Source organism: Mercenaria mercenaria, chromosome 17 (assembly GCF_021730395.1).
Source record: "Mercenaria mercenaria strain notata chromosome 17, MADL_Memer_1, whole genome shotgun sequence".
Lineage (NCBI taxonomy): Eukaryota > Metazoa > Mollusca > Bivalvia > Venerida > Veneridae > Mercenaria > Mercenaria mercenaria.
The window spans coordinates 57,388,329-57,415,071 of record NC_069377.1 but is presented as its reverse complement, the minus strand read 5'-3'; the positions used below and the strand labels follow the sequence as shown (position 1 = coordinate 57,415,071).

General features: G+C 35.2%; 1 protein-coding gene across 4 annotated transcripts; it reads right to left on the bottom strand.

The window, feature by feature from the left end:
- Positions 1-2,527: 2,527 nt before the first annotated feature.
- On the bottom strand, positions 2,528-26,743 carry LOC128550108 (MTRF1L release factor glutamine methyltransferase-like). 4 transcript variants are annotated; one of them, XM_053528267.1, is made up of 10 exons: positions 26,696-26,743; positions 10,105-10,257; positions 9,757-9,839; positions 9,107-9,200; positions 8,651-8,770; positions 8,261-8,375; positions 7,747-7,852; positions 5,043-5,141; positions 3,634-3,741; positions 2,529-3,238 (listed from the first exon to the last, which is right to left on the bottom strand). In XM_053528267.1, exons 1-10 carry the CDS (start codon positions 26,723-26,725, stop codon positions 3,193-3,195), a joined length of 954 nt encoding a protein of 317 aa, XP_053384242.1. In that variant the 5' UTR covers positions 26,726-26,743; the 3' UTR covers positions 2,529-3,192. The 4 variants fall into 4 exon arrangements, with proteins under 4 accessions (XP_053384245.1, XP_053384242.1, XP_053384244.1 ...); XM_053528269.1 differs by lacking the exon at positions 26,696-26,743 and adding an exon at positions 15,908-16,032; XM_053528268.1 differs by lacking the exon at positions 26,696-26,743 and adding an exon at positions 25,451-25,686 and having other exon boundaries at positions 2,530-3,238.

Sequence of the window (26,743 nt, the reverse complement as noted above, 5' to 3'; positions counted from 1 at the left end):
CTTTCTACAATAATACTTTTTTTTAAGAGTGAGCCACATAATTTGGGTCGTTGTTTATAAATAATTGTTAAAAACACGAAAAGTAACGCATTTAATTACTTGTCAGTGAATTTAAATTGTGAAGGAGAAAAGGTGATATGTTCAGTAAGTTTTTTCCCACCAAGGACCAACAAAGCCGGTAAAACTAATTAAAATTATGCATGTTCAGGTCAACAGATTTATTATTCTGCTTGTTTGATTTATTATAAAATTAAATATAGTTCACGGGTTGCAAAGTATTATAACGATTTGACGAAAAATGAGCGTGTAGGCAGGTTTTAAAAACTGTGGTACAGGTCACACCCGTGTATTATCAAGCAGGCGTGGGGGCGTAATCGAGATATAAAGAGTCCTAATCTCTCTTCTTTTATCGTGCTTGTTCATAAAAGTACCGCGTTTTCTTTTATTCTAGTGTTATTTAGTCTGCATTTGTAGCATTCTGTCGAAACATGCGTTCTTCTATCGCATGCTAAATAAAATGGCTGCGTAAGAAATAGTAGTCCCGAAAAGCGACACTGAAAGAAGCAAAAATACTTTATTTTAGGGGGGTGTATTAGAAGCAGTTAATGAAATATAATGTTCTTACATAAAGGCCAACAACCTTTCCTTTTACTTTTTTCTGTAGTAGATATACAATTGTTGATGGGAATATATGTGCCTGGGAATCTGATATCTGAAATAGGCCGAAATATAATTATCAAGTGAGTATCTTGTATAAGAAATAAAGAATACCTCTATTCTATACCTACGTTACCTCAGGAGTCTACCATTATTTTGCTTGATTGCGCCTTTGCTTTCAAAAGATTTTTTTACAGTTTTCATTATTATACGTTTTACACACATATTCGATGTGGGTTTTGAAGTATCACGGTGAAAACATGTCAGACAAATATCGCTCTTAAAGGATACATGACCTTTTGACGGTTTTGGTGTTGTTGGTGTTTTTGTTTTGTTTAAAGGTGATTTATGAAAACAAGACAAGTTATTCTTTCGTTAAAATGGGGTTGGCTTTGTATATATCTGTTCTGTGTGTATTTTACTATATAGCGATTGGTTAATTTGTTACCAGTAAGAAGATACACTAGATGCTGAAACCAAACTAAAGGAAAACAGTTACTTAAACATATGGTAACGTTAATTGGGCACCCGAATGTTGAGGTAATGTGGTTTGAAATCGTCTTGTTGTTTGTAGCATTGTCGACTTTAACACGGTATCTCATAAATTATTTGTCTACTTGATGCATTAATGTTTCTGCTTTTTCCAATTATTTTGATCCTTAATGTTGTTATATTTAAGCAATATACCAGACGTTTTTTTAATACAAAACTGTTCTTCTTGACATGTAAATACAATGGAACAGGTCTTGACGAGAAAAAGGATCGCCTCCTGGCGACATGATTGGGTTATATCGACATCTGTTTTTACAGAATGCCGTTATAATCTAAGTAACTCTAGATATTTTAAGTCGGATACTTAGATTATAACGGCATTTTGTAAAAACAGATGTCGATATAACCCAATCATGTCGCCAGGAGGCGATCCTTTTTCTCGTCAAGACCTGTTCCATTATATCTACATGTCAAAACGAACAGTTTTGTATTAAAAAAACTTCTGGTATATTGCTTAAACATAACAACATTAAGGATCAAAATAATTGGAAAAAGCAGAAACATTAATGCATCAAGTAGACAGATAATTTATAAGATACCGTGTTAAAGTGGACAATACTACATACCATAACACAGGTAAGTATCAACATTCGGGTGCCCAATTAACGTTTCCATATAAACAACACAAAAGATTGGAAACTTTTCAAACTGATGATAACTGAAAAATCTATACATAGTCCCAGTAGAATGTTTATCTTCTTTACTGCATTTTTCCTTGACCCGAAATATTACTACGCTAAAACCAAGTCACTGAAAACTTAGATTGTTTGCAACTTAACAGAAATTACGCCTTTGTGCATAAGAACTCGCTAAAAGTGCAAATTTTGATGATAAACTTGATTGTATGTGTGTGATTTATGTACATGGTTTATCAATAAAATTTTGTTTAATCTTGTTTAAACTAACCACACTATGTGAGCTTATGGGTATATACGCAAGAGATAGTAAGTGACACCAATTGCACCAGCATCATCTTGGAACTTACTTTGAATTTCATGTAAACCTTTTTTGCGGTTACTGTTCTATATTCTATGGTACTTTATTAACTAGTTGTATAATTATTTACTTTTTTTTAATTTTGTATGAAAAATTGTTGTAGCCAATATCATCGCATAATACGTTTTTTTCCACCATCATTTGATTTTGTTTGCAGTATAATATGTTTTTGTACGTCAGATTCTGACTGGAACGTCTTTGTCACAGGATTAAGAAAATATCAACCATGTAAATGTCACTCAAAATATGTCAAACATTTTGCATTTTCGAATGCAATGTATAATCTGTATTCATTCCGTACCTTACAGTGGCATGGAAAAACAAAACAAAATATTTTTTTTATGTCAGTATCGTATATTGAGAAAAGAAGTTCAGCAAAAATAAACATGAAGCCTATTTACTGCATGTAATATAAACAATCAGCAAACTAATTTATGTCACAATGCGGGGTACTGAATGGCGTGTTTAACTGTAGTAGTATTTAAAAACTGTGGTACCACACATTTTATTTAGCAGACGAAGTGGACCATTGGTAACACTGTCTGACCACGAAACCAAGGTCGTGAGTTCATGCCCCCGCTCCTCCAACATAAATTACAAACATTCGGATGAGAGTCCCGTACATGTATGGGTGATTTACTCCTGATAGTCTTAGAACAAGTGAAGCTTCTGGAATTGGAGCGACGTCTGCATCTTGCACTACCATTCAGCTAAAATTTCTTATACAAGGGTTACTGCATGGTGGCATTATAAATAAGCTTTAACACAAAAGAGTCAAATTACGTCATTGTTGCTGCTGCCTTCTCATAAAGTCTTACAGCCTTCCTGATGGTATTCGGTTTCGTAAAAGAGGTATGAAAGATATAAACCAATGGCATGTTCAATGATGAACACAGTTTCGTAAGACTAAAAACTGCCACATCAACGTCAATAAAGATGTCATCAAGATCTCTGGTCTCTCAGATCACTTTATTGTTTCCGTAGTTTCTACACTGTTTGTGCGTCATTCAACTGCAACTTACAACACCTATCCCTATAACGAAAATACATTCACATATTATTATACATGCAACATCTGCTTCTTTCCGTAAGGAGTTCGCTTTTAGAACAGGTTTTAAACAGACCTTTACAAAAATCATCGGACCATTTCATATATTTATAAATTGTACACATCATTACATATTGCAATGAATTAATAACCACAGTATTCTATACATATCAATGAATTGCTTGCATCAACCAGTCAATAACTAATGAAAACGTTCAGTGCTATTATAACATCCTTATGTTTACTGTACCAACTGATACATACTTGCTTCATTAACTTAACCAACTTATCAATAAACAAATAAATGAATTAATTACCTAGTAATTAAAAAGCGGTAATGTAAGCTTCACATAATTAAATATAGCTCTGAAGCAAATTACCTTCCTCTGAAATCCTTGAAAGTCTCCATATATGAAAGCCTGATTTCATGATGTGATTCAAGTAGTCCCTTGATTCTTTCAGGCTCGCCCATTTCCAGCCAAACAAAACTAAAGGTACAAGAAAAACAGGTGGCTTAAAGGCAAGTACACCACAAAACAATTCAGTTATTATATAATACAGCACAGACATTGACATGTCAACATCAGCTTGGTTTATTACCCGTGAAAGTCAAGCAGAAAATGTAGTGGTGGATTAAGTGTCGCCGGTAAGCCAACTGTCACCAGACCTAAAATAAAATGTTATTGTACATAGTACCCAACCCCCGTGTATGGAATGACAAACAAGGTCATAAACGGGAAATATACAAGCCATTTTCAATCGAACATTTCCCGGAAGTTTACTAGAGGACCTTGTGCAAAAAGTCTGTAACGTTGATGAAAACATAGAAACATGTTAAATGTCTCACTGATAAGAACATTGAGAAAACGTGATCCCTACAAAGATAGGACATTATTGGTTGAAATAATTTTAACTGAAAGTAAATTATCAATTCTTCAATATTTCCTGAACTACGCGTTTATGGTCGAAATGCGCGAATGAAGTTTCCCTATTCATGGGCATGTCTTTCATACCGTGCATAGGGTAGAATATCATGATTTTTGTCATTTTATTTCTGGTCTTGTGGCTGTGGCTAAACCTATAAATTGAGCATTCGAACCCAGCTAGGGTCAAGTCTTCTTTACCTCTTATATGACACCACTATTAAATGGTGTTCCGGAAAGTCATTCATTCAAGCGTAAAGCTCCCCCCGTAATCGAGTTGACTCTTAATATTATAAAATGATTGGGGGACAGACCACCAGAAAATGAGCCTGGAGCTTTGACTACAGATTCCTTGCACATGTATATGCTTTCATAGGACAAGATGTCTCCAGACAAAGCAGCCTGTCGCTAAATGGGATATAGGTCACGAGTTCACTCCTTTAAAAATCAAATTCTTTCTTTCAAGTAGGCGTAACTTATTGTAAGGTATGTCGTCGTCCAAAGAAACTCAGTCGAGTAGAAGTACCTACCAGCATACACTTAAATAAAACAATATCAATAAACCATAAACTATGTTCTCTTCTTATAGCTTATATCTTACGATAACCCGGATATATCCCTACAAGAGTATGGAGATTTCGACATTACAAAGTGTAACATATATCTAAAAAAAATCAAGATTGAGCCATATCGGAGCAAAAATTTTGTTTCTTTACACACATTACCGAATGATGGTTAAGCATTATGGTTTAGCATTTGTATTAAGTTTTAATAAAACATTTCATAAAAAAATGCTTCCGGTACGAAATAATTAATAACACTTGACCGAACAAGCTAATGGAACAAACCAGAATCTGGACACGTACCTTAGGTTATCATATAGGAGAGTGTGTGATATAGCAAGTATCCTCCGAATAATATCTAGACCATCAGTACCAGCATATATCGCATCAAGATCCTCATACCTAGAAGGCCGGTCAGTTGCATTAAAAACTAGGATTATTTCTAAATTGACAAAAATATCTATTTATACATTTCACAGAACAAGTTTACAGTAATAATGTATAACATGTAAGAAAAAGGTTAGTTCTGGCTACCGTGATTTTACTGCCGCTGTATTTATTTTCCGATGGTCATTTAATGTCTGTGTTAATAGACTTCCGCTCAAGCTGTTGCTTGGGAGCTTGATTGGGTGTTGTTGTTCATGTCAAGCCGAGTCTGCTATTATTATCCCCCGACGAAAGTCGGAGGGATATAGTTTTGGCGTTGTCCGTCCGTCCATCCGTCCGTCCTTCCGTCCGTCTTTCCGTCCGTCCTTCCGTCTTTCCGTCCGTCCGTCCGTCCGGAGCCATATCTAAGAAATGGTTGGGAGTATTTATTTAAAACTTCATATACATGTTCACCACTATGAGTTCTTGCGGCCCGTCAAGTTTCATTCAGATTGCCCAAGTAACACCAGAGTTATGGCCCTTAGAAGTTTCTAGTGTTAACTATATAGGGTACTATAAATATGGCAATTTCTGCATCATAACTTTTGATATATTTGACCTAGAACTATGAAACTTAAACAGAATTTAGATCACCATAATGTGGTTGTGCACAGACAATTTTGTACGGATTTCTTTTGTAACTTCAGAGCTATTGCCCTTTAATTGTCTAAAAATCCACATATTTGTACATAACAAACTTACCATTTGGCAGAATTTCATTAAATTTCTTTCATTCTTTTCTGTGAACATTTATTATAAACATGTGAAGTTGTGTACCCACACCTGGTCACCCCCTTACCTTGATCACACACCTTCCCCCTATCCCCCGACACCCTCCCCCCACCCCACAAAAAAAAAATCATTCCTTATTTTAGATTCATATACATGTTCACCACTATGAGGTTATGGGGCCCATCAAGTTTCAGACAGATTGCCCAAGTAACACCAGAGTTATGGCCCTTAGAAGTTTCTAGTGTTAACTATATAGGGTATTATAGGGTATTATAGATCTATAGATATGGCAATTTCTGCATCATAACTTTTGATGTATTTGACCTAGAACTATGAAACTTTAACAGAATTTAGAGCACTATAAATGTGGTTGTGCACAGACAATTTTATATGGATTTCTTTTGTAACTTCAGAGTTATTGCCCTTTAATTGTCTAAAAATCCACATATTTGTACATAACAAACTTACCATTCGGCAGAAACATGTGAAGTTGCGCACCCACACCTGGTCACCCACTTGCCTTGGTCACACCCCCTCCCCCTTCCAACCCCCCTCCCCCCCACCAATTTTTTTTTTTTTTTCATTTCTTATTTTAGATTTTTTTTCAAACCTTCCAAGTTGTACCATTCCCCCACCTCACTTCTCCACCCAGTCATACCCACCACTGATCATGCATCCTCTGCCACTCCCCCCCCCCAACTTCACCCTTTTACCCTTTTTTTTTCATTTTTAATTTTCAATCAATATTTATAATCAACATGTGAAATTTTGTTTCCTCTCCCGTTCCCCTGCACCCCCACCCCCTAAAAAAATAAATATATACATATATCTATATATATAGATATATATATTTCCATTCCCTTTTTTTTTTAAATGTTCAAACCTTCAACATGTTAAGTTGTGACTGCACAAACCTTGCCCTGTTCAAGATATCTTACCTGTGTTCTCTTAAGGACATCTGTCCTTTTAAGTTCAAATGTACATGTTAAACAGCAACATCTGGTGCCAAACCACTCGAAGACAATATTTCGTTCCAGTTAAACTTCAAGCTCACATTTCAATTAACTGCATTTAATTTTAAAAGCTAAGCTTATTACAGTAAGCATATCCCATTCAAAATAAATTCTTTAGTCAGGATCAAAGTATCACACATTTATTATGTACTCTTTAATTAAACATTTGTTTTCTGTTAAATTGATTTTGACTAATGAAATTATTTGCTTCTTATTAACATCCTTAACTTTTTGCCGGATATATCTTTTTGCCATTCCTCACCACAAACCTTTTCGGCGGGGGATACCAATTCATCGAATTTGCTTGTTTTACTTGGTTCCGTTCGATGTTTCCAAATGATCTTCTTATATATTTTATTGGCTCCATTTGTTAACCTAATCAGAGTCAGCCCAAACATTTGCGTACTGACTCTTGTTAGAAACTGATTTTATCACGAAATACTCGTTTTCTAACCTTTCATATTCATAAGTTTAATAAAATTATAAACAAAGTTTATGAAAACATACCGTAGAAAGTTTAGATTCGCAAAATAGTACTACATCCGACCTTTCGTTGACAATTAAAATGGTGGACAAAATATTGTAGAAAGCTATAATCGTTTGAAATTTGTGAGTATAACTCGTCTGCAAATTGTGTTGCATGATTTGTTTAGTCAGATCAAAAGAAAAATGGATTAAAATCCTATTAAAGTGAAAGATGAGTTTTGAGTACTTGAACGGATGAAATAATACCGTGATAACGAGGCTCGTTTCAGCTCAGAGATGTGTTATAGTTTATACACATATCTGAAGCTGAATCTTATAGCTATACGATAGAAAAAGCAAAGTTTACGTACTCTAGTTCAGGTCCAAAAGATCTCATCTTATCTGTTGACATAGAAGGCGGATTGCTTACAAGAACATTGTAAGGTCCACATCGAGACAGCTCTGATATGACTCGATCTGTGAAATTAAAGACATTGTATAATACCCCTTAAACAATGCACAAAACATAATATCGCCCTATAAGTTTACAAAAACTCAAACTGGACAATTCTCGTAATCATCCTGTATATTTACGGTTATGAATAATACTAGCGTTACCGTACGTATTTCGAACAGTAAATTTGTAGACAATGAACACCTTTGCATATTTTCTGATCATTTACACAAAAGCCTACCTAAACTAGTAACTCCTATCGTGCAAGGGTTCCGCATAAACTTATTTCTAGTCAAAGAAAATGGACTCAGCGTACGATGAACGCATGAACATAATCACGCCTACCATTCCAAAACATCTTTTACTTTCAGGGGAATATTACTCTTAAATAAAATGTATTCCATGTAACATATGAACCATCAAAATGTTACCTTGTAATATATCTCCATGGATGACGTGTATTCTTTCTTCTAGATTATATCGTGTTGCATTGGCGACGGTTAATTTACAGGCAATTTCATTTTTATCCACCACAACACATTTTACCTAAAACCAAGAGAACATTAAAGATGCATTTAAAAATTCAATGACTGCTTACCTATACGGGTTTTATGGATGGCGAGGTAAATAAACAACATTTTTAAAATTAAAATCGTTAGGATATCTGTAATAGCGTAGGAAAGTTAAGTTATGTGGTAGATAAATTGTAGTATACAAGAGTTTTTGAATGAATTACGTAGAATACAAGAACATATATTTTTAATTTTTAATCCGGATACAAATATAACATTGGACCTTTCTTTGATAAGTAATTGTCATACATTTGGCAATTTTCTGAGTATATAAAGAGACACTGCTCCCGTTCCACAGCCAATCTCTAGAAATCTCCCTGTCTGTTCATGCTCCAATGACCATTCATTCACTATAATGCTTGCGAAGTCCTGTGTAATTTAAGATAAACTAGTTATTACAAAATTATAAAAAAAGGCTTGAACAGCACCGTAAATTTGGATAGCAACACAGTTTATCACCTCCAAATATATCATTTTGTAGGGAAGAAAAAGGCAAATAAACGTATCAGACCCTATGTTTAGTTTACAGCTGATAACTCCTCATCGTATTGAAATTTTATATTATTATGTTCCTTTTCACTCAGATTCAAGAAAAGCCAAGTCCAAACCAAGAAGAAAGAAACATCAGGGCATTTTTTAAATCATGTTACCTAAGAACACAGTTGAATTTACTGAAATATGCGCTTAGTTACAAATTGTAATTGCCTCTGTTGTCCGTCGTGGAATAAAAACCGGCGGTCTCATCTCCAGTGTCATATCATGAAAAGTCCATTCACCGATGATATACTGCACTGGTTTCCTTGAAAAAGAAACTTATCTTTCAATTGATTGATATAAATGAAATCTATAGGCTCATTTAGAACCTCTTAACATAACCAAGTCAAACTATAGAAGATTCAGTTACGAACTGTAAAAACAGAATAGACAGCAGTGGCATGAAAAAGCGTTTTGATCTTTGCCTATTGCCTGCTTAAAGTTCTTTCTTGCTTAATTTGTGTCACACTAAATGTGTTAGTTGGTACATAAGATCTAAGTCCATGTCTGTCTTCTAAACTGAACACAATGCCACTGTTGCGTTTATTTTCTTAACATGTATTTAGTATAACATGTGATCAAATTATAATTCAGAAATACAGTATTACTTTTTCTACGAATAACATAAGCTGGACAACCGAAACTTTTAAACGGAATACTTATTCGAAAAATAAAACAACAACGCATCTACAGATTAAAATATTTAAAAGCGCACATATCAGGGGCATTTTAAACAGTAATGTTTGCAACTTGTTAACGAATGTCAAAAGAGCTAAGTTGGTTATTTATAAAGCATCCTGATGTTAAGTATTACTTATTACCTTTTCATTCTCTCCTTACACATTTCTTCTATTTTTCTTTGTGTACATTCAGAAGGAATAAAATTCATATCGGTCACATTTTTCTGAAATAAACATTATCCATTACTTACGAAGTACTTTCAATACTTATATACGTCATTATTGGTCAGAAACAAAACCTGTGTTTTACAACTGATTTGAAAATAATCAAGTCTAAAAGTATGCCATCATGGGTTAATTACTAAACCTGGATTATCCAAAATATGATAGCATAGTAAAACACTAAAATGTCTTAAACTCAAAATTGCAACAACGGAAACATATACTTAAATGTAATGCATGTGTTACTACAATTCCCTGTTTTCTCACCATTTTCGATCCCAGTACATGGGCAACAATGAGATTTACAGAACTGTCTGCGTCCGGTTCACCTGCAAACTGTACACCTGCAAGTGACAGATTCTCCTTCCATACCTGTATATGCTTTGAAAGTAGCATAGTAACCGTTGTTTGCCCGGGAACCTTTAAAAGAAACACGGAACAGTATTTCAGATTACCGTGAAATTAATATTCATGGTTTCGCAATAACGACTTTTTGTAAGTCATTTTTTTTGTTGGGTTTAACGTCGCACCGACACAATTATAGGTCATATGGCGACTTTCCAGCTTTGATGGTGGAGGAAGACCCAAGAACCATCCGTGCATTATTTCATCACGAGCGGGCACCTGGGTAGAACCACCGACCTTCCGTAAGCCAGCTGGATGGCTTCCTCACATGAAGAATTCAACGCCCCGAGTGAGGCTCGAACCCACATCGATGAGGAGCAAGTGATTTGAAGTCAGCGACCTTAACCACTCGGCCACGGAGGCCCCTTTTTGTAAGTCAATGATATTAACGAATACATGTAGTTACTATATGCATAGAAGTCCATTTTTTCAACTTAAGCATTGATTGTTGGATGAATAAACATAGATACTGCTTTTTTGCCCTCCCTGTTGTTCCATTGTTCTGAACAGTGACCAAGTGGTTTCAATGATAAAATGACGTTGCAATGAAGCAGGAGTGACACGCATGTGCCCTGCACTATTTATTGTTCCTCTTAGGTCTATTGTTTTGACCTTCCAAGTATCAACCCCTTTTAGTGAGTGCAAATGGTAGACCTCCATACCCTGGTCAAAGATGCCCCGCTTAACCCTTAGCCTGCTGCAGGCGAATTTAACAGCCTTTGCAAACTGCTTGGAACCAGATCAGATCAGGTTCCAAGCTGTTTGCTACTCTGACAATATTTCTTCAAATTTTGGAGCAAATTGAATGAACTTTACAATTTTAGCAGACGACATTTCCAGCAGACGATAATTTATCTAGCAGGCTAAGGGTTAATATATACGGTTTAATGTAATCGTCCAATATTTTGAAGAATGTCTCTCCTAAACGATACTACCCTTACAATTCATCTACTCATAATTTTGTACATTCTAATAATAGTACAATCCAAAACATGCCCTGGAATGGGGACAGTCAAAACTAAAATCAAAGGCCTGAAGGGCCTGAGTCGGCTAATGATTGATGTACTGACAGTATAGTCTACCAGTTTCAGTTTTTTTTTTTAGTTTTTTCCCCAACTAAAGAGAGATTTTGTTACAATAAATGAAATGAACATTCGGTCGATGCCTTGTAAAACTTTGATTGACATTATACAAGTATTTAAACCCAATATATTTCTCTAAAATTGAAGAATGGTTCGCCGAAATAAAAATGTTGAAAGTACAAACTACAATTTGACAGCTGACACTAAGATACTGCCCATGACTTTATTTTCCAGTAAACATTTGCCTCCGGCATTGCCAAAAGAGGCAATTATCGGCTGGTATATATTCGCACATGTGACAATTTATAATATTAAAATTTTACAGCGCGGATTGCCACATACAATTTGTAACGGATGGACGAAAGAACTGATATTTTACAGATATTATAATGGGCCTGGCGATAGCCTTGTCATATGTTAGATATTGTTCAATCATATTATAAGTGATGTCAATTTAAAGTATACTTACTTTTGCGTTTAGAGATACTTGTATGTAAATGTTGCTGAGTGTCAATATATAGTGTAACCGATATTAATAAATGCAGTTCTTTTTTAGTTAAAACTATCATTTATTCTATTTCAGACTTGTTAACCCCTTAAAAATCATGTCTGTTATCCCGACGTCCATCCACTTTCAATTATCCATTTTGATTCATGTAGACAGACAGGCCCAGACTGGGCAGAAAAAATGTTTGAGCCATTTTTACGTGGTCGGTAGCAGGGTGGGTGTAGGGAGAGGAGTTTCTTTCCGCTTTAAAGAGTCAGATTTTGAAATGGGCATTGCGGCAGGTGGTAAAAGGGCAAATGTATCAAACTGTAAAGTGGCAATATGGGGGAAGGGTGTGGGAGGATACCCCCTCCTGCAAGAAGGGTTTGAGGTATTACCACAAGAAATGTTTGAATATGTAGACCCTTGATACAGCCTTTGGTGCGACTTTAACTGAAAATCTTCTGTTTCAATTTCTAAATATTACCTAGATTCTTTCTAGTATTACAATATCCAAAGTATGACTGTCACTTCATCTTTTTACTTTCAGATCATGCCTCAGGACTAGAATATGAGTCTGATATAGATTATTGTAGGTGTAATAAAAATAAATTCTAGAATCATTTCTGTTACAATAATATTTATCATGTATGTTACTTGAATGTTAAAATTTCATAACACAGCTCGATATTTACCCAAAATATTATATCCGGATACGATTACACTTTTCTCCAGTTTCAACAATATATTTTACAAATTGTGATGATACGAAGACATTTAGCAGCAATTGGCAGTATCTGACATTGAAGTTTACGGTTAAATTACCTCTTATTTAAATCTTTTCATAAAAACGTTATTTCGTTTCGTCAAAGCAGCCAAACATAGACGATCTACTTTCGATTTCAAAAACTACAAGAAAATACAATTTAATATTTCGCCGATTTGTTTATTTCTCGAATAATCAGAAATAAAATCATTTTTAATATCAGTAGTACCTAAACAAACCAGTAAGAGCTTCTTCTTCCGATAATTTATCTGTTTACTGACTGCAAAATTCAACCCACGCAAAGTCGTAGAAGCGTTGTTATAAACAGGTCACGCGTGTTCGCCGACAAGTGTCCAGAATGTAGTTAGAATTCATCCGCGAAGTCTCGCGGAAGAATTAACGTACTGCACATATCTTATTCGGGTCATTTAAAATGAAGCTGTCATAATTCAATTTCATCGATGTGGTAAACTCTTTGTAAGAGACATTCAAATGCTTTTAGAGATACCCACTCAATAAAATACTAGCAGTATGTTCTGGAACGATATTTTATCTTTCGCTGGATGTTACGCAAGCTTTGTAAGTCTGCGCAATTCATAAAATGCACAGCGCAATAAATTTGTTATTTACGTAATGATTTTAAAGATTATTTTTTTAAACGGACAGGGTAACAAATGGATAATTTGGCTAAAAAGTTAATATGCAGTTTTTATTTAAATTTGTGAACATCATATTTGCTATTTTGTGACAAAAGGGCATAATATTCGTCACCATAATCATATGCGCAAATGTATTACCAAATCCCGCAGAATCGTTATGCGTGTTTATGCTTAATGAGTTACCTCGGAAGAAAATACGTGGCTTTATTCGAGTATTGCACAATTACAAGTCATAAATATGACAGATTACATCGTATACTTGTCATGGCAAATAGGATTGATATAAATGAACTTCATTCGATCAATGAACTCTTTGAAATTAGAGACAAACTAAGGGAACTACATCACTTCGCTGTGTTGTGAGGCCATTTAAGAATGAGAAATCGTGCGATAGCAAGGACTCGTCAAACGCTTGACAGCGTTTAGCCGACTCAAAAATGGTATTACTATAGCAGAGCTATTTCTGTCTCGTGCAAGTATATGATAATCATAATGCAATGCAGCTGCATACAAATGAAAAACGGTCGGAAGCAAAATATCGGTCTTAGAAGCATTACATTTGTGTTTACTAACCATTTCATAAGACTAGACAAATAACCTTGACAACTGATACTGATTAAAGTGATTAAATGAATACGACAATTGGCTTTAGTTGTTAATATTTTGTCTGTTTTTTTTTTCTTCTTGCTGATATACTGACGAGAAGGTTCAGATTAAGCTTGGTCGCGGGCGTTTGCTTAGAAGTTCACGTGTTGTTTCCAGTTATTAACATTTTCGTTAACTTCCTTACCTTGCATTTTTTTCTTGACTTTCAACGCCCCTGGTATCTTTTTGACAATGTCTTTCATAGTTCTAATAGTACATCTAGCGTTTATACACATTTTGAAAAAGTATTTTGTTGTTAACATATAACAATTTCAACGCAAAAACATCATTTCATTTATTTTACCGATTTCTAAATGTTGCAAAATACATGTACCTTTTTATAAAACGAGCAAATATAAATATACATAGGGGGGAGATAGTGACTTTTCGCTGATAAATAATCAACTATCAAACGAAATTGAAACTTGTTCCAGAGATATGACAGGATAAAGAAGTTATTTTGTTTTTGTCACGATGTCACTGTCTTACAAAGAAATTTTTTGCGCGTTTCTAAATGTTAGATATTTGTTTGTATAGTTTAATGATGTTTTAAAGGAGTTCATCACAATATTTTGTGCGCAGCTCAATCGCGCAGCAAGCGATAACCAGGATTCTCCGCCGAAAGTACATAATTGTCCGATATGCAGCGCACTCGCGCAAAAAACATCGTATGTATTGACAATATACTTCGTGCATCCATATTTTACCTTTAAAAGTGATGATGTTTTATCGGAGGAGTAGACGTAGGAAGTGCTCGAATCGAATACATTGTGGGCAGCCAATTTGAAAGTAAACCATTTCGTCCAGTAATGATGCAGCCGACTCCAAGTCAAATAAAATTCCAGAAAATCTTAACGTAGATCTATCTCCTTCAGGTTCAAATGTGACTTCCTAAAAATGTTGTTTTACTTTTTGTGCCCCATCCCGCATTTCACGTAGTAAGACCAGAGTTATGGCCCTTGACAGTCAAATTGTACAAAAAGGTTCTAAACATTTGTGTCGCATGTACCTCAAAAGTATATGCGCCAGGAGTCATGAAACCACACAAAAATTAAATTCAGCATGCGAAATTGTGCACCAATGATTTTGATTTGAGGTTTCACTCAGTGAAAACAGATTTATGTCCCTTGACGTGGTCAAATATATACTGAAATGGCATGTGAAAGCTTGTGTAGCACGTTTCTCAAAAAGTATTTGACCTAGAGGCATGCAACCTCAAAGGAGTATCATTCCGATTATTCCGCATGTGAGTAAGAAAATTGGTTAAGAAACTGATAATAACATTGTGCAATTTGTTTTGTAAGAAAAAAATGTTCATAATTTGTAGGTGGGTGGGGTAATGAAAAAATACTTTTGTGGGTGGAGTAAATATTTTTTAATTTCTCTTGAAAACAAGCACGGGTTGGTATTATTTTTTGGGTTTAGATTTTTTTGTCTTAGTTCTAACTTACATAATATAAAATTTGGTAAAATTCTGTCCGCTAGATTTTTCATATCATTAAGAAATACTTCGTGTTTTTCTCAGTTTCAGATACTTTTGACATCTGTCAAGAGTAATTTTTCTGAGTTAATATATCTATATGTTGACATTTTATGCATAGTTATAGTGGTTTCATTAATTGTGATGCATAAACAGTAACATCAGAGTGAAACTTTGAATAAATAGTTGTTTGCAGTAGTTTTGTTATAACATGTATGTATTGTTTCTTCAGACAAAAATACCGATTTGGTGTTCTTAATAAACTTTAAATATTGAAAAAAGAAGCACAGGTACCTATCATTTTTATTTTCTATTTTAACTTGTCATACATCAATCTATAAATATGCAAAGTTACAAAAAATTCTGTCCGCTAGAAATAATTGTGAAAAACATCTTTAAGTGCAGTTTTATCGTCAATCCTATGGAAAAGTACCATATAGATGTTTACCTCGATTATGAAATTGTCAATCAATCAGTAGCTTTCCATCTGACCAAGCTTTTCTTTTTTATTATTTTTACAAAATAATAAAGAAAAGTAAGACTTACGGTAATGATAAGTACAAAAATCCTTTTGCTGCTTTATTGTGAAAAATGTCCTATATTTTGCACTTTGGTTCAGGCACGTTTAAACACCGTAGCATAATAATGATTTAATGTTTTATTCGTCTAACCGATGATAGGCAATGCAAAATTATGGCACAGGTTTCCGTGAAAGCGTCACGGTGCCAGCACAGGGATTTGTAGTAAGTTATACGTAGAATTTACTAATTCCTACGTATGACAATACCTGGGGACAACGCACGTCTTACTATCTCGTACTACGATTTAGAAACTTCAACGTACAACTTAGTAACTCCTAGTTAGGACCGAGTAACTCCTTGGTAGGACCTAGTAACTCCTACCTAAGTTTGCGTTGTCCGTCAAGTGTTAGATGGGCCAAACATGAAATCAATATCTGCTTAGATTTTAACCCGTATCTGGAACAATATAGTGCATAAGTAAAAAATACTACAATTTGTTACTCTCTCTATCTCTCTCTCTCTCTACTCTCTCTATGTCTCTCTCTCTCTCTCTCTCTCTCTCTCTCTCTCCCTCTAGTTGATCTATTTTCAAAATTGTCAGATTTCAATGTCAGTAGTTATATAAATAGTGGTAACACGCTTGACTGTCAATCCAGAGGTTCGAATCCCGGTCCAGGCACTGGAAATTTCTGAGATGCTGTCGAGTGTTGAGTGTCTCCCACCTAACTGGAGGCCTGTACTGGTTCTTCCCGGGAAAGACGGCTTTGCGTGTATCGGTGCTATACACCGGGCACGTTAAAGAACCAGGCTGTCTATTCGCAAAGGGCTAGGCTAAGTTAGCCGGACAAGTCTTATCTAAAAAGGATTCTCTCTGTGTTCTGGGGGCTTTATCTTACTCTGTCCCTCTGGTCAGATCGCTCTGTGTCTGTACTAGAAGAGGATGAATTTCGCGCCCTGTGTGGCTGCGTTTGCTATATGTAAAGTGCCTTTGAACGTGTTTATCATGAAAAGGGCGCTATATAAATCTGGTATAATAATAATAATAATAATAATAATAATAATAATAATAATAAATAATAATATTACTAAAAAGATAATACGTAGGGTTAGATTTTCTGGAAGCACAGAGCACCCCTTGGAGCCATGCATCGCAAAGCAGGCCCGCAACAAAGAGAAAATTGTAACGGAAAAATAAAGTAGACGGGTTGCTTCAAAAATCCAACACGTACTTTTAAAATTATATGCAAAATATAAAAAAGGGGAAAGGGGTAGATAAAAGGGTGGTGGTTTTTGCGTACTCCGTAGAAAAATCTAACGATGTGACTTGGTAAAGGCTATCAGGTGATTCACTAAATTTTTCAATCTATCCCAAATATTTGAAAAAACACACAACACTAAATAGGTGAACAAATCTATGTTATTAATTCCTTTAGTGTTACAAACAGAAAGTTGGCGAAACACCCTTATGCAGCCGAAATACATGGAACGAAGCAAATGTGGAAAATTTTCATCTTAAGTACGAATGTAATATCACTGATCGTAACACATAGCAAATGAACAAAACAATCGTTCGGCATTTCCGTACATAACTAGATTATTGAATTCATTTTAACAAAAGCGCTACTGTTAGACTGGACGTTACCTCAGCACGATCCAATGAAATAAAGTTTAACATAACCTGAATTCTAGATAGCATTGCAAACCATGCCTATAATTGCCAAACTACCGTACTTTTCAAGTTCGGCAACATAAAAATTGCTTAGTTATTTCAGGATTTTGTTGATATTGCAGCTTAACCCATATTTAAAGCTATTTTATTGTTTATTTTGATATCATGACATAAAAAGTGTTTGTAATCTATGTGTCCAATTTGTAAAATGAAAAGGAAACCAAATCTAACATATTTCTTCTACAAAACAGAAATAGGTATAACTCTGCGTATAACTTTGTCCGTTTGATAATGTCATAATGTCATATGTCCATGTTATGGGCTATTTCTCCGTATGTCAGATCCAGGTTCTCCTCTATGTTGCCCAGGTAAATATTTACATTCACCATGTACACATGTATTTCTTATAGAAAAAAAAACGTTTATTTTTGTAAAAATAACATTGGTGCAATAATATCAAGGGCAATCTTTTTCCGCGATACTTAACATGTGATCTGACTTCGATCACAAGCAGATCAAAGAACATGTCGTTAAAAAATCAAATCAAATTTTTTTAAAGAAGCAGTTAGTGATAGCTAAGACAGTTTATCAAAACTGAATCCTTTTCCCTGGATTTCAGGTATTTTTTTACCAAAATCAGGAACTGTATTTTATCGGTAGGCGAATCAAAATTAAGCGTGGTCGCGACTGTTTTGCTTTTTTATCTATCTGTTGTAAAGGTCTACAGTCGAAGTTTTATTGTGTGATTTTCTTGGAAAGAAGCCTTTTATTTTTGTACTCAGCTGCTGTAAAAATGTAAATATAAGGTCCTAGAATGTTCATACTGGTATAAACTACATCCTCCAAGAATCGCTAGCGCGATAAATGGATTTGCCAGAAGTTTCAATGTGGGACGCGCAAGAAATAACGTTCAATCCTTAATTAAAAACCTGGAAGTTCGGCTAGCATTTCTTTCCCTTGTCTAAACGGCGAATGAATATCGAAACAAAAACAACTTAGAGTATGGCATCCTTTCAAATATTCATCTGTTCAATCTGGTGCGAATGTGTGATATTGGCGTCATTTCTTTAGTTCTTGCAACACAAAAAGGCGAAGTCGTTGCATATTCTGTGTATTTCCATCCATCCGTCCGTCCATCAGTAAGGTATATTTAATTATTGCATGATCGTTTTACTGCCATTGCCTTCTGAGTCTAAATTATTTTTAGTCATAAAGTCAAGTGTGTTCCAAGTCGTAAACTCCAAAACTGCGAGATAAGTCTTAACACTTTAAGTTCATCTACATGCGAGTTTAAATCTTATCAAGGTCAGGCTATTTTTAGATTTAATAAGATGTTTAAAGTTTTGCACATAACTTTTCATTTTAGGGAGAGGTTTATCTAATTCATGGAGGTAAAAGAACGTGTGGATGAAATAGTTCGGCTGTATGAAGATGCTGGACAGTCGCAGTATCTTGGAGAGGATGTAACAAAAACACAGCATTCAATACAATGCGCCATGTGTGCTGAACGGGATGGCGCAACTAGCGAAGTAAGAAATTACAATTTTACCACAGTCATTTACAAATGTTTAAAGTTTATTAGAATCATTGTGCGATACTCTGTCAAAAAATGATAAAAATAAAAAAATATGGGTGGAGAAGTCATGCGTTAAATTAAACATTGACGAAGATCTCAAAAACGATAACAACAAAAAAAGCTAGTATACATCCTTAATGTGTGCGTAAACGTTCCATTCATTGCCTAATAAGTATGCAATCTTTACGTTTCAGTGACGAAAATATTTTGAATCATAACTATATATCTACTGTTATTGTTGATTTAAAGTTGTTTTGTCCTGGAGTGTTTTGTATAGAGCAATTCACAGAAGTCTGAATTTTCAACATATCAAGTCCGGCATAATTCATTTTGTTATTTATCTTTGTAACGAAGTAACAAAAGGAAAAATCTGCGAAATAGATATTCAACATTTTAAAATCTTAGATAAGATTATTAATGAATACTAGTAGGAGCCAAGTATCGTGCCAGAGCGATCGAGCTCTTGAAGCACACAATTTGCATGGTAAATTACATAGAACTCTATACGGAAAATGGTTATATTCCTCAAAGTATCCGAGGCTGTTCCAGTTACTATTTTAAATAGACACTGTCACGATCCCTACTAGTAAGCGTGTGCGGTGTGATAAATTGTGAATTCAAATGATTATCGTTGTAATATGAAGTACAAATGTGACAAACAAAATATATTAACGCTGAAATATAGCAAGAGAACACATCCCTTGCCGAAAATATTTCAACATTTTCAAGGGGAGGCCCCAAAACCCCAATACGCCGGGAGATTCAGACCCCCTCCCTCACCTACCCCACATTCGCAGCACATCTGATTGGTTCGTAGCTATATATGCTGCTCATATTCGGCGTACATTTCAAAATCATCCAGGTACGCCCCTGGCGGGAATGGTTCAGTTTGCTTTAAGTTTGAGCCCAGACCTAAATCTTAGAAAAATAGTTAATTTGTTTCCGTTATAACATATCGATACAGCTACTTTAAAAGAAAACGTGTAAAAAAGGATTTTTCTATCACCGACAAAAACAAACAACCTTGACGTTACCGGTTACGGAAGGTGCGTTATATTTATAAATTTGAAATTTTGACTTCTTACCTGTATTTAAAGTGTACAAATGATTGTTGGAAAGTCGCCATAATGACCTAAATAAGGGGCGTACCTGGATGATTTTTAACTGTACGCCAGATAGACGAGCAGCATAACCATGAGCCAACAGCAATGCTGCGAGGGGTTAGGCGAGAGAGAGAGAGAGAGAGAGAGAGTCTCGATTGGATTGTGTAAGGATAATCTATTTTTGTTGTTATCGTTTTTGAAATCATCGTAATGTTTAAACTTTAGTTTCATGCATGACTTCTACATCCGATTTTGACAGGTTTTTTGATAAAATTTAATGCGTCTACCCATACATTGCGAATGTGTCAGGTTTTATCAAATAATCATTGATTAATCTTTCTCACATGAAAGTAAACAGTTTCTAGAAAACGTAAACAACATCAATTTTTGCAAACGAAAATTCAACTGCGTAAATTGCTTTGGTATTTCGGTATCCTGATCTGGATGTAGATTGATATATTGAATTGCACATCGATATTGACGTTAAATGTTATATTAAGCGCAAGCTTTTTTTACTTGAAACCACGGATGACTCAAGTATATTTATTTTCCATTTGCATGCTTGAATACAAATGTTTTACCTGGAACCTCTATGGCCGAGTGGCTAAGGTCGCTAATTTTGAATCAGTTGCACCTCAACGATGTGGGTTCGAGCCTCACTCGGGGCGTTGAATTCTTCATATGAAGAAACCATCCAGCTGGCTTACGGAATGTCGGGTGATAAAATAATGCAAGGAGGAGGACCTTCGGAAAAACTCAATGAAATGTTGCCAAAAGGACCAGCTTTTATCAATAAAATAATTATCATTATTTTTATTTTTTGAAAACAATATATGATTTCGATTGAAGAAAAATATCGAAGGTGTTACCATTGTCCGTTCCTGGGCAGTGCCAACAGTGTTCCTTTTGTCATCGCAGTATGTTTGAGTGCGTGCATGCACGTGTGCGTCTGTGTTTCTATTTAAGGCGGGCCTATTTGGCGATGTGCGGCTCTGGCAGTATTTGCCGTGCCTTAATTAAAACATTTGTAACTATAGCATTGTTGAATAGCCTTTTCACGATTAATAGGACTTACCATCATATTAGCCATCTTGATACATAAGGAGAAAAAAAACAAAGACAAATATCAAACAGGGAATGCAACGTACCAAAAACGCAGCCTCCCCAAAACGAAACCCACAGCACGCACACGTACACCACACACACACACACACATACGCGCGCGCGCACACACACACACGCACGCACGCACGCACGTACACACAAAGCCAACACACGAGAACAAAACGAACAAACAAAGGAACACAGTGGGGCACCGCCTTGGAACGGTCAGTGGCAAAAACACCACTGGGGAGCTTAAACTGGTTTATGGTGCGCACCCAACCTCACTCTTACCCCCACCATGTTCCAAAGACACGGGACAGTGTAAATAAAAGTAATCCCCTCCAGATGAATCTCTAACACACGTAATTGTAACAAAAAGACATGGCATGTAAAACACAAAAATGCTCGTGTATAAATACATATATAAAAAGCAAACCCTAAGAACCAAAAACGTTTGTACTCAATGCCTTTACAGAAGACAGAACAACAAGAAAACCACCATAATTAAGGGCCCGACGAAACAGGCCAGAAGACAGATATCAAAACAGTGCAGTCCTGGTAGGGTTTAAAAACTGCTTATCATAGAGTCCTCCCCCTCTTCCGTCAGACATAATCAAAGAGGGAAGCGTAGTGTCCAACTGTAAACGGGTTGAACACTAAACATGCGGTATAGTCGACCAATACTGTCATGGACATCCTGGGCGACACCAACTATATTGATAAGCCGCAAACAGGGGCGTAGTTGGCATTTTATAAATTGCAGGCCCGATGCGCCGAAGAAGCGACTTTGGTAGTTGGGTATTGGGGTATCCTCCCCACGAAAATTTGGAAAAACTAGAGTGTCTGTGGTGCATTCTGAGCCATTCTGGCGGAATAAAACCAATGCTAAGCGGAAGAGTTTTAATTCAATAAAAAACACATAAAAAAACGATCAAAGTTCAGTTTATGTCTAAGTTATCATAACTAAGTATAACTGACCCAACATCAGTATTATCAGTTCCATATCAGTCACACTGTGAGTGGTATAGGTTTTCTATTTCTTTTATTAGCATTCAGCAAAAAAATAAACAGAATTTGTTTGTTGTGAATGGGGTAGAATTAAATCAGTTTTTTTCCCCCTTCGTAATAGGGGCCACTGATAGGCCCCTTCCCCTCAGTAAATTTCTTTTAAATCATGCAGTTTTCCACAAAAATTGACTTTACATCAGGTTTTTATTCCCCTTTGCTTAAATACCTAGCTATTTCACCCCCCACCCACCACCCCCGCCAAAAAACAGGCCTGGACCCCTTCCCCTCTTGGTAAAAAAAACCCTGTAAGTACCGTAGGACTCTTAACCCGGAGGTCGCGGGTTCGAATCCCGTCCGCGTAATTTGATCATGACATCCGCAACCCCTTTTTTCGGCGCAAGTACTGTCTATTTGCCAACATTAATAAAGTTGTGGGGCGATAATTGGCGGGGCGGTGGTATACGAGCGAGAAAATAATTAAAACTACTGGTATCTGTTTTATTTTTTTAATCATGGAAATATCTAATAAATACGCTCTAATTACATGTTCAATATTGGTCAGGCGCGTATCTGGGCATACGCCTATACATATAAAGGAACACAGTGGGAACCGCACAGGAACGGTCGGTGGCAACACCTTCGAACAATACATCTATGTGTATTTTTCTTCCTTCTAAATTACACATTGCTTACAAAGCTGGCTATACGGATAGTGCTTCATTTCTGTATATCATACTTATCTTCTTTGCAGTTTGCACTTCACATGATCAGTGGCATCTGTATTATTGTGATCTATAGCGTAAAGTGAACAAACCTTGTATAGAGAGTACGGACATATTATTTGACGAACATATATTGTGAATCGTTTTAAGTTTCGTATATTTTAAATGAATCCGTAATGTCATATGATCTTAATTACATATGTGTATATTGTGCATCCGTTTAGTTGAAGTTTTCTATACATGTAGAAGACATTTCGCATAGATATGTCTCACAAGAACCAAAATTCTGTCTGCCTAAGTGACAAACTTAAGTAGAAACAAGCGAAAAATGAAAGTAAAGGAAGTGTTTTAATGCCATGGAAAACAATTATGTAGGTAAAACCCTAAACAATTTCAGAGGTTTAGTATGAAATCATCAACTGTAATTTTTACAAGTACGTGTTTATGTCTCAAAAGAACTGTCCAGCTTTTAACAGTGTTTAATGTTGGGAGGAAGACCCCGGATGTCTCCTTCGTACATAACTTTAGGCATGAACTGAAACCTGGATAAAGCCATAAATTGTTCACAAAGCCAACCTGATGGTTTCCTCACAATGAAAAATGAAAAATATTTTCCTCACAATGAAAAATGAAAAATAGACATCTCGGCGAGGTTTCGAACATACAAAGATACAAGCGGATACAAGTTAAAGACTATGTCTCAGGGGTATACTAGATCTGAGTTTCATATTTGAAAATACGAACAGTTACTACATATAATTTAGGTAAACAGAAAGTAGCAGGGTAATCTGTATTAACAGTACTGTATGCCCTAGCTTTAAAATAAGACGTAATGCATGTATAGCTAAACACAGTATAAATATTTGCTGCTATTACAAAAAGTTTAGCCAATGATTTATATTTAATTGACACTAAATCTCAGCACCGGTACATGTATATAAACTGGATGTTTGGGTGTTTTAGATTTAGACCACCACTTCAGGCGAAACATTTTGCCACAAACCCCTAGTCAGTCTATGGAACAAGCCCAGGAAAAGCAAAAATACTACAAAATCTCTTTCCTTCTCACACCAAGGTGTTAATTAAGTTCTTACTGAGGGCATATGATTGCTAGCAATTAGCTTGACTATAAAGTCAGCACCACTGCAACTATACTAATTATTCTTATCTTATGTTATCACATTATTTGTACAGGCTGCCTTTCATTCTGTGTGTGTATCAATAACCACAATCAGCGAAATGTGAAAGATTAGATTTTATATATAAAAACACGGTCAAAACTTTTTTATATATAAATAATTCTGAGATTGAAAGATTATTTTAAAATTATTGCAAAGTGACAAGATATATTTTTATCACAGTCATCTTGATTTTTCATCCCACATAATTATCATTTTTATTTGATTATCTAGAATGACTTAACAATTATTTACGCACTTTAAATTTGAAATACCCTTGTTCACTTTTGTATTCTGTTAGTGTGTTTATCCGTGAAATAAGGTTCAATATTTATGAAAGGCAACATATAGGTCCGGGTGTTTAGAATTTGTAATATTTTATATGTATATATCGACGTCATACACAGTTCACATCTCGTCCTTTTAGCAATTGAAATAAGTTCTAATCAGAAATTCTTATCATTTTCATTTTTAAAAGAAATGTGTCACCATATATTAACTATTCATGCTTTTCATGCTTAAGAATAAGTCTTTTTTATATATGCATTAACCAATTCTTTTATAGTAAAAATATCTTTATAAATCATTTCTATAGATAAAACTTTGTTTCAATTTATTACTGTTGTTAATAATATTTTATTACCATACTAAAATGGAAAATAAAACTGTTTTTAAAAAGAAAAATGTTTATCTCTTTTTACTTACTGCAGTATGTATAAAACAAATAATTTTCTATTGCAAACTCATATAAGAGAAATGTGTTTTCTCTTTATCATAAGCAATCTAAAGATCATTATCTAATCATGCTTACTATCATGCTGATTTTTCTCTGCCACAGTGCGAGCTACATGTAATTATAATTATCTATTAATGATGCATGCCCTTGAGGTTACCTGGCTCAAAAAGAGCGATATTTCGGGCAAATTCGTAAGACTGTAGTTGCGATACTCAGTCAAAAGCGAGATTCTGTTGTGCATGCAAGTTTCTACGGCAACTACCGAGCGCTCGTTTTCTACAAACATACCTACATAGCACTTTGCCCATTGAACCTCGGTATACTCAATTTGGGCATGTCGGAATCTGTTTGCACAAAGGATCACCCGCCTGACTGCTATTCAAGTATCAATAAGATGCAATAAAACAGAGCAGTGGGAGAATAAAAATGATAGTATTCCGTTATCTCGAGTAAGAAAAACGTGACTACTTACGTGATATCGAAGACTTTATTAATGGTTGCAATTCTATCAATCTATATCCAGATCTTAATACAGAAATACTTTTAGCAATTCGCGCAGTTTAAATTTGCATTTGCCAAAATTAGATGTTTAATATGACTATAAATATTAAGTTTCACATGAGAAAACTTGAAACGTTTGCAATGTGTGCATAAATACATTAATCAAAAACTTGCCAAAATGTTGATGCAGACGCAATGCATTAAATTAAACACTGACGAAGATTTCAAATACGATTACAACAAAAATATAAAAAACCTAGTATACCTTTAAAGCGGCATGCCTCCAGATCGTTCGACAACAAAAAAATATTTTTTTAGATATCTTGAAATAAATGCTATATTTCTTAAGAAGGCTTTAAAACTTAATTACTGACAAACTATGTTACGGAAACACATGAGAATTTGCTGTTTTTACTACCTTTTAAGATGAAAATCCAAAAGCCTTTGTCACGCTTTTACTCTGAGTAAACTGTCTCGATTATAAATATCTATATTTTTGAAGTCATTAATCACTACTTCAGCTATAGCGCTATTGGTTACGACGACGGGAAAATGTCTTTATTGCCGCGGCGGTCCGGGGTTCGATTCCAGACGCGGTCATCTTTTTTTCTTGATTTGGAACTTTTAAAATATTTTAGATTCTAATGTTCATAATATGACCAAAGTTCAATTTGAAAGAAAGATTATTTTTAGCCAAATCCGGAGGCATGCTGCTTTAAAGTGCGATGTATCAAAAACTTATTCTAACACGGTCCGATTCATTTCCAGTTAAACAAAGTAGGCAGGAAACGGTGAATTATTATACAACAAATCACTGTTCTGACGTCATAATTATTACGTCATGGCGTCAAACGCATAGCGGCGCGCTGGAAAAGAAACCGATTGAAAACGGGCAAATATTTAATGAATGTCATCAAGGATGTACTTAAAAATCCTTGGTAAGGTGTTAGAATCGAAATAATATATCTCATTTAGTGATTTGCTCTTGAATAAATCATTGTTAGTCGTTCAGATGCGTATTATTATATCACTCGGGCTGCGCCCTCGTGATATAATTCCTTCGCATCTGAACTCCAAACAATGATTTATTCAACAACAAATCACTGCATGAGATATATTATTTCTTAACCAAAATGCTGATGCAGAGGCAATGCATTAAATTAATGCATTGACGAAGATTTCAAATGCGATAAATACAAAAAAAAACCTAGTATACCTTTAATGTGTTAGGTAACGTTCCATTCATTGCCTATGTAATCTTGAC

Excerpts from the sequence above, each read along its gene's own strand:
- LOC128550108 (XM_053528267.1), bottom strand. The coding sequence starts at position 26,725 with ATGAATGGAACGTTACCTAACACATTAAAG. Across the intron at positions 9,201-9,756 it reads TGTAAGGAGAGAATGAAAAG|GAAACCAGTGCAGTATATCA; the intron begins GTAATAAGTAAT and ends TTCTTTTTCAAG. Across the intron at positions 5,142-7,746 it reads TCTTTTGGACCTGAACTAGA|GTATGAGGATCTTGATGCGA; the intron begins GTACGTAAACTT and ends CCGGCCTTCTAG.